General features: G+C 35.2%; 1 protein-coding gene across 4 annotated transcripts in view; it reads right to left on the bottom strand.

Moving 5' to 3' along the window:
* Nucleotides 1-1,229: 1,229 nt before the first annotated feature.
* The window catches only part of LOC134530408 (poly(U)-binding-splicing factor half pint), an 89,774-nt gene continuing 81,944 nt past the window's right edge, over nucleotides 1,230-9,059 (bottom strand). For all 4 annotated transcript variants that reach the window (XM_063365204.1, XM_063365203.1, XM_063365205.1 and 1 more), the window contains exon 15: nucleotides 1,230-1,575. In XM_063365204.1, the coding sequence (XP_063221274.1) occupies nucleotides 1,466-1,575 (110 nt within the window). In that variant the 3' untranslated portion in view covers nucleotides 1,230-1,465. The remainder of the gene's footprint in view (nucleotides 1,576-9,059) is intronic.

The following is a 9,059-nucleotide window of genomic DNA, read 5'->3' as shown; positions in this document are numbered from 1 at the left end:
GCTATATCTTTTTAATGAAACGTCCTAATTGAATAATTCATAAAGTTCTAGAAAGGTACTGAATTCGTCATGAATTTGCAGTAATTTATTTTGATAAGGATTAATACCAAGGTACACAATAAAGAGTTTTTGAAGCGACTGCATTTTAATTATTAAAAAAAAAAAAAACTAATTGTGAGATAACTACAATAGTTAGACATATGGTTACGTGATATTTTTTGAAGACAATTATATGTTCTGCAAAGTGGTAGTACATTGTTTTGTTCTATAATCAATAGGTTTCGCAGCGCACACCGTGTAAGGATTTTTTCAGGTCATTTTTTTTACACCTTGGGTTACCTTATTGGACTTTCAGTAAGGATCCCTAATGTTATTGATAATATAATATAGCCTATAGCCTTCCTCGATAAATGTACTATCCAACACTTAAAGAATTTTACAAATCAGACCAGTGGTTCCTGAGATTAGCGCGTTCAAACAAACAAACAAACAAACAAACTCTTCAGCTTTATAATATTAGTATAGATTACGAAAACAGCTGTTTAAAAAATATATAATTTTTTGTGAAACTGATTGCATTGTAATACATGGTTTTTTGTGGATCGAAAAAATGACTGGAAAATAAGACGAATTGGAACTGAAATGAAAGGTTAGTTGATTAGGTTAGCTGCATAATAAAAATACAATTATTTATTACATAATTACCAAAATTTAACATATGTTTTTCATATAATTATTGTAGCTAACTTAGCTTAACCATACTTTCACTTGAGTATTATTTGTCTAATTAACCGGAAATTCTTACACGATGTGAAATAATATTTATTACAATTCTAACTCTCATTATTACTATACTAAATTGTTTCATATTTAAGAATAATTTAGTATTTGTATTCAATTCAAACTAAAAAACAGATATTAGCACAGGCCTAGGAAACGTACAAATATCTTCCACACAAAACTTTGACTTCTACTGCTACATTATGCAAATTTTGAGACCTGCTTAATTTTATTTGTTGCCCACTGCTTTTAGCCAAAGAAATTTTTAAAAAAATTCTCAAAAAGGGATGAAAAGTTTAATGATGGGTTTAGGTGCTACATTATTCTGAAGTTTCGGGCAGGAAAACATCTTAAGCAAGTTTTAATGTACAGACTACCTTTTCTGGGAAAGAGTTGTTACTACTTAATGGTACTTCAAGGAGCACAACAAAAATACTAAACACGCACAGTAAAATGTGTGATATTTTATTAATTCTGTACATGTACATAGTGCTATATATTGCATATTTGATGTTTGTACAGATTGATGGTGTAGAAAAACCAGTCCACAAGAATGTAACTAGAATGCAATTAATCAATTACAACCACAGTTAACATGAACCAGAAATATTACTGATGGCTAATAGCCATCCATCACATCTTTTCTTCCATAGGAGAAATTCACCTTACTTCATACAGAGGCAGTTCAACCAGAGAAATCACTGTGGTCAAACAAAGCCTGGTCGTACAATTCACCTCTCACCAGTCGGCCACCAAAATACCTGCCGTTCAACGCATCCCGCGCTTTCTCTGCCTCTGAAAACACAATTGACACATCTAATGTAAGGCATGTTGATGAGCAGATTTAACTGCAAAACAAGAATGATACAACTATTTGTTATTACATTGCTATAAAACCTGCTGTTTTAAAAACTACCCAACTCAACAACGGACTAAAAAAAAGTATTAACAGTTCAACACCCTAATGATACATTATTATTTTATTAATATTGTTATATGGATACTAAAGGGAAACAACGAGGCAGGCCACTAGACCGACTGCACCCGCCAGAGCAGCGGGGGTCCAGGGAGGCCCCACCTCCCAGAAAGGTAGCGCCCTTCACTCTGCAGATCCCTCTGGAAGCTGAGTTCGGAGAAATCCATCGAAGAGGATGTTCCAGAGCAAGGGACCGAGAACGGAGCCTTGGGGGCCATTGTGCAACCGCAATCTGTTTTTTAAGTTACTGTCAGACAGTGTGGTAGTTATAAAAGGTAAATACAGTAGTTACAATTACAGTAAAACCCGTTTAAGATATACTTGCATGAATCTATTTCCCGTCCAATTCGGTCAAATGTTTCAGGTCTGCCATAAACATCTTTTCTAATATAAAATGCTGTATTTTAAAGTTGAAATCCATTATTCGTTGGGATATTTTAAGCTTACTTATTTAATAAACAGAAATACCAAGGTGTCCAATATGTAAATTTTCTTTTAAAAAACGTTTCCTAACGTTAAACCCTTTATCTGTTTGTCACCACTGTGAAAAGCATATAAAAATGTAGCCAGCGCTAGTTTTCAACATTCATGTCTGGTTACGTTGATGCCCATATAGAGTATGCACACGTAGTCAAATATTGATATCTCACTTAATGCATACTATGCGCACGCCCTGTCTCATGCCAAGTATTGCATCTGATAGCGCGCACCCTTTTGTGGTTAAGGTGTGCTACAATAGTTCCGGCTCACATTCAGTCAAGGTTATTTCCTATTTCTATTTTAAGTTGAACAAAATAAACTTTTTTTTGAATGACCCATTAATTTGAATTGTTTTTTTTGGCCTTCTTTTGTATAATCAGTTTTTTTTTTAAATTAAACATAATTTCCATGCAACATGTTTTGTTTCTATGAAAAACCTAACACTGACAAAAATGCTTTTCTTGCATAAAAATCACACCCCTACTTATCCAACTTGATTTTAGCATAAAATGAACAAAAATTATGCTGTAAATAGAGGCAAGATTATATACGTTGAATTTTCAGCTAACTGGAAGGGAAATTTGGCAATTGTGGCAAGAATCAATTTATGTGAATTTATTTTACACCCAAAATATGGGAGTGCTTATGACCTACCATTCTAAATATGATACTAATTCTTATTGGCCCGTCTACAACAGACTGAACATGTGGTTGGTCCATGGCCTGATCCGAATGTAAATGAGGTCACATTGTCGCATGGAAAACTGCCCTTCTATAAATGGGATGTTCGATGTCCTGTGGCCATGCAGCCATTTTGTGTACAATTTACTATCTGCAATAGAATTTGTCACCACTGACCACCTCCGGCTAGCTCAATTTGGTGATTAGTGGAACTTACAAGTTACAGATCACGAAGAAAGAAGAAATTTATATACAAAGTTTGATGTATTACCAGTTTTATTTATTTATATAAATATCACACTATATTCCGTACAATAGAAAACACACAAAAAAAAACTAACTGTACCTCAAAAATAAATATATAAAACACTGAGCCATCGCCCGGCCATGGCCTGCTCGGCCCTCCGCCCTAACAACCACTCGGCCTGGTGCTCGGACAATGACTGAATTTTACAGCCTTCCTTCCCTTTGTGCGAGCAGTGAAAATTATAAACAAAAAATGTATTACAGAATTGCTACTCAACTACATGAACACTTGTGAAATGTATCAATCTTATTATTGCTGACGTAATTCTCAGCCAATCACGGCGCATAGCAACAGAAGCTTTCACGAAATGCTTACTTCTGTTCCCACGACGCAGTGATTTTGTCTCTTTCTCACACTCCCGTGACCGTGACTCACACGCCTAGAGTGTGAATCAAAGCCTCGGTCGTGGAAAAAACGAAGGAGAATTATGTCGCATGCCTTCCCACACAGATAAGACAGCAAAAAAAAATTATATATATATATATACGCACACAAACACATTTTAAAATAAAAACAATAAACCCGGAGAATTACGTTTACAATAACTTTGAAAAAGAAACAAGTTTACATCATTTGAAAACCTAACTTGAAATTTGACAAAAAATTTATAACAAATTATTATTGCTGGATGGCATGGGTAAGGCTGTAATCTGGGTTGTTACAAATTGTCAAAGCTTATTTCGCCTTTTAATTCTTTAGTTAACATATTTTTTATTATTAGTATTCCATGTTTTTATTAAAATAATTATTTAACATTTAGTTTTATTGTAAAATTAATTTATAGGCTTTAGTAATTTTCGTTTACAAGTCCGTTGTTGCACGCAACTGCCGCTTGGGAGTGTGACCGCTGGTCAAGAGACGTCACGCGCTACAGTGCTGCAGTGGTTCACCGTGCGGACGGGAGTCAAACATGAGAAACGAGTTGTACCTGGTACGGGACAGGATGGACGCGTGGGACGATGCTCTGAGAGGCATGGCATCACAACTGGCCAGCACATCGAAGGCCCCGACAAACGCAACACATGTTAATGAGAACAGCTGCAACGCCCTTTGCCAGTAATATTCAATCGTGGCTAAGGATGGGGCGACCGAATCCAATATCCGCCGAATCCTAGGGATTCGTAGATTCGGCGGGTCTGATATAGGATTCATCAAAGGATTCGGTTTTTACTATTTACGGAAAAAAAATACAGTAAAACTCGCTTGAGGTCCCGCATGGAAGGTTTTTCCGTATAAAGCGTTTAAATTGCCCGAGGTCTCATCATTTATGTGTGATATAATGTCCGTTAAAATTTTTTCTGAAACTTCCCGTCTCAAATAATGGCGCACGTAAATATGAAAAAAAAAAAAAAAAAGACAAATGAACAACAACATACGAATAAATATGGATGATGTACCATAACTACAGTACAAACCCAATAGTTATTTTAAGATAATTACCATAAAAAGAACTAAAGATTCTTTGTAGAATACCATAATTACTACAGAAGCATGATAGCTACCATATTTGCACTATAGTTACCGTAACAACCGAGATGTATATTTACAGTGATAGTAATGTATTATTTATTTATGACATATTAAATTAAAGAACATTGTTGAAAAAAAAAGGATGTTAAACTTTGATATGTACGGTTGGCACATGTTGCGAAGAAATAATGCGATCTGAAAGAATGCAGTACTACTACGAAAAGTGAAAATGGTACTCGTGAATTTTTAGGTTATGGCAGTCTCTTTCGTTTTTCAGTAATATCGGCCGAAAAATTAACAAGCGTACTGAATCGGAAGTCGGCAGAAATGCCTATTCAACTAAATATTGGCAAAATTGGCTTCTTCAATACAGCTCTACATTTAATGACATGAGTAAACATATTTCAGACTTCAGGATATTAAAAAAGACTTTAATTTCCATGTAGGTTATGTGTTATGTTTTTTTTGCATGTGTAAATTGAATGAAGTTAAATGCTTTTATTTTTATTACTTTCAATTGATAAAACTTTAATGACCAGTTACAGATATTAATGACACTAATTTTGAGGTTAAGCAATTTTACTAAAGCATTCCAGCCAAGCAGGTTGCCAGCGAGAGACGCTTCTCTTCTGCTGGAAACACTATCTCCAATCGTAGAGCTAACTTAACTCCTGATCGTGCAGAACAAATTATTGTTCTGCATGATAGATTAAAGAACAGAATTTAATACTCTGTGACAATCTCTCTCAGAATTATTGTGCTGAAAAGTGGAAATGTTGAAACAATGAGAATGTACTTTTCAAACAACATGATTTTTGGTGCTAAGTTTGTTGAAGCTCAGTAAGGACTCCAGAAAAATTGACAAGGATGAAATTTTTCCAAAGATATGTTACATTTACACAAACATATACTTGGTTATGTTAGTTGGATGATATCAGTTACTAATGAACCAATGGAAACAGGTAAGATTCAATGGAAAAAAATGTTATTTTTTTCTAGCAGTGCAAAATGTAAACACACACTGTAAATAGTTACCCAAAATTAATAAGCCCACTTCATTTTAATACTTCATTCAAACATTATACTAAGTTTAAGATAAAAATAATTTCCCAAAAGTGTAACTGTACCACAAAAGCTCGAGCTCGGCTGGAAGTAAAATTCTTAGGCTCGCAGACCTCTAGCTTATTTATAGAAAAAATCCTAACCGCTAATCTGTACTAAAACTGAAATTTCTCAAGAAAAAATTGTTGTCTTTATATATACTTATACCAGAAATGTACCAATCTACATGTGATAAAGTCAAGGGACTTTTAGTGCAAGCAGAATACATCTCACTTACATTAGATATGTGGACATCATCTGTTAAAAGATTCGGGTTTGGGTTCGAGATTCGGCAATTCCAGTCGAGGATTTGAGTTAGGATTCGGATTCGAGGAAATCAGGATTCGCCCCATCCCTAATCGTGGCAGCAACTTTTACAAGCCTGTGCTATGTGCGTAAATATAACTTTGCCATGTCTACGAGTTGTACTGACATTATGTAATTTTTTAGTACTTGGCTGTGATGGTTAATTCAAGTAATTTTTACACTGATTTGGTGTTCAGCTCCCAGGCAGGCAAGGACTGGCTAGATTTTTTGGAAGCCCCTGGGAAAAAACTGTCAGTAAAAAGCAAAGTTTCAAAACCAACCATAATGGATTGTGATTGGTCATATACTCATATTGATAAATTATTTGTTTAAAAGTGTAACTTGGGAAAGCCTCACTACGTAAATATGTTGGAACATAGTTTTATTAAACACGTTTATAGCGAAAAGCGTGCCAGAAAATTGCTGCGTCCTGATATACACACAGCTGCGTCCATCTAACTCTTTCCTGGTGTGTACAGTCATTTCTATGAAAATTGTCATGATTCCTGCTTATGAAGTATTGCATGACGATTATTAGGAACTTAAGTTTTTGGTGATAAATAATTTGCCTCCCATTTTCATGAGCAGTATAAAATATATATAATTTATATATAATTTATATAAACTTTACATAATTTTAAATTAAGATTCTTTTTAGGCTATCCACTGCGCAGTGATAAAGTTTAACATGGCCAATAATTTTTATAAAAGAATTTTAATGGGAATTTTTACGTATATATCTTCTTGTTGGAATATTTATTTTTATATTTCATATTTTTAATAAATATTATAAATTTGCATAATAAGTCTTTCTTTATATACAGAAAGATGATAAAGTTATTATAAATGTGTATAATATCTTAAAAAGACGGTAATATATGTTTAGGTTAATTTTTAGTTCATTTGGATTTTTAGCACTGCCCTACTTAACATAGTTCATTCACATTTTTAACTGTTTTTAGATTCTCTGCTAAATTTTTAATTGGCCCAGCACTTGGATCGTGAGCCAGATGGGTCGGCATCTGTTTCTGCACAGAATAAATAAGTAAATATTTTTATAATTTTTAGTGGTGCACCGATGCGGATACCGATGAATCGTAATCGGTAGGGCCTGGAATTTTTCCCGATCGCGAATTTTGCGAAAATTCGCATGAAAACGCGAAAAGTAAGTACATTCGCGAAAACCACAACATTTCTATATTACACTGCGAATATATCCCCGAAAAGTACCATTACAGTAGAATCCCGCCGATGCGAGCCCCCTCTGATGCGTCCATTCCGTTTATATGACCGTTTTTTGAGAAAACATGAAAAATTTAAGCAGAGAAAGTCGAAAATTTGAGTAAAATCGGCTGAAAAACAAATCTGTTACACTTTGTTGGGCTCTATGCGTTCACGTTTATCTTGGCGAGAGCTGTACTGTAAGCAGCCAGGCATACAAAAGACGTCTAAAAATAGATACCACCCCTCTAGACTGGCCACACTGCAGTGTCTAGACGAGCTCGGCGCCTCCACTATCGCACGAAAAGCCGTCTCAGCTGTCATGTTATCTTACCCGCCCGGCGGCTTGACGTCATACGTGACGTGACGCGACGCTTACCTCTCCCATCCCCTGCTAATTCTTCAAGGCTCATCCCTCCCAGAGCCACAAACCATGTAAAAACAACCCCCCCCCCCCTTTTTTTTTAACAGCTAACATTTCAACACATTCCCTCCCTTATTTCAACCTTCTGCGTGAGAAACTGTCAGCGTGTTTTTTTTCTTTTTTTTTTTTACGCTGCGAAGGGACGTGGAAATGATAATTGCTTGAGCTGTCAAAATAAACATCGCTGGCGGCAAGGGCGGGAGCGCATCCTGTCGGTCTGTCGCTGTGATTATCTACTCCAAAAACATGTCACAGCATTTCAGGATAGCATTGTTCTTATTTCTTTCGTTTATAGCCGAATGTTTTCTACTTGATCCACACAAGGTTAAAGTATCCTTTAACCCAAGTCTTGTGTTTCAGCATAATTACCTTATTTTTACATAAGCTGTGTTCGTGTATGGTTTTGATGCTCAAAATTGATCTGGGGTATAGTTCACACTAAGTTTCTTCTCATTTGTGCGCTGGGGTTTGTTCAAGGGGCAACCCCGTGTTCCTCCACTCCATTAAATACGAGCATATCAGTATCAGAAACATGGGTTTTATTGTACTGACAATAGCACAGTGATGTGCAAATTTTGCAACTGTAAAGTTTCATGGGATAGAAAAAATTTCATTGACAAACACCTAAAGTCGGCTAAGCATGTGGCATTGGCAGCAAAAAAAAAAAAAAAAAAAAAAAAAAAAAAAATTGTAGTTGCAAACATCTATAGCAACGTGTCTGTTTTGTGTAACTGTTTTGGATTTAATTGGCTGTTATTATGCATATTAGCCTATTCCTAGTATACATGGATTGTTTATTAAATATGTAAACTATTATATTCAATAACTGCACAATTTAGTCAACATTTAAAATACCGGTAAAATTTCCATTGCATAACGAAAATACCGACTTTAAACCACCGCTTTTCTAATTTGAAAGTACCGCTTTTTGCATATTGAAAACACCGAAATTTTCCAGGCCCTAGTAATCGGCGATTATGGGTACTTACCGATTAATCGTAATCGGCGATTATCTTAACGATTACTTTGCCGATTATCTACGTCCCGGCGTAATTAAGTAGGTTCTTACCGTGTAATATTTTGTCACACATTTTAGGACGAAATACGGTAATATTTGTATATATTACAAAATTCATCTAACTCCGTCATATCAATATTAGAGATATTTCGATAAGTTTAATAAATCTCATTGCCTCGAACAATAAAAAATGCATTTTTCCTACAAGTTTATTTACATTTCGTCTTTTGTTCTGTCTTTTGTTTAGTGGCCTTGTACATTACCTATAGCCAGAGACGTAAAATAGATGGCACGC

The sequence above is a fragment of the Bacillus rossius genome, chromosome 3, assembly GCF_032445375.1.
Source record: "Bacillus rossius redtenbacheri isolate Brsri chromosome 3, Brsri_v3, whole genome shotgun sequence".
NCBI lineage: Eukaryota > Metazoa > Arthropoda > Insecta > Phasmatodea > Bacillidae > Bacillus > Bacillus rossius.
This window is presented reverse-complemented; position numbering and strand designations above follow the sequence as displayed.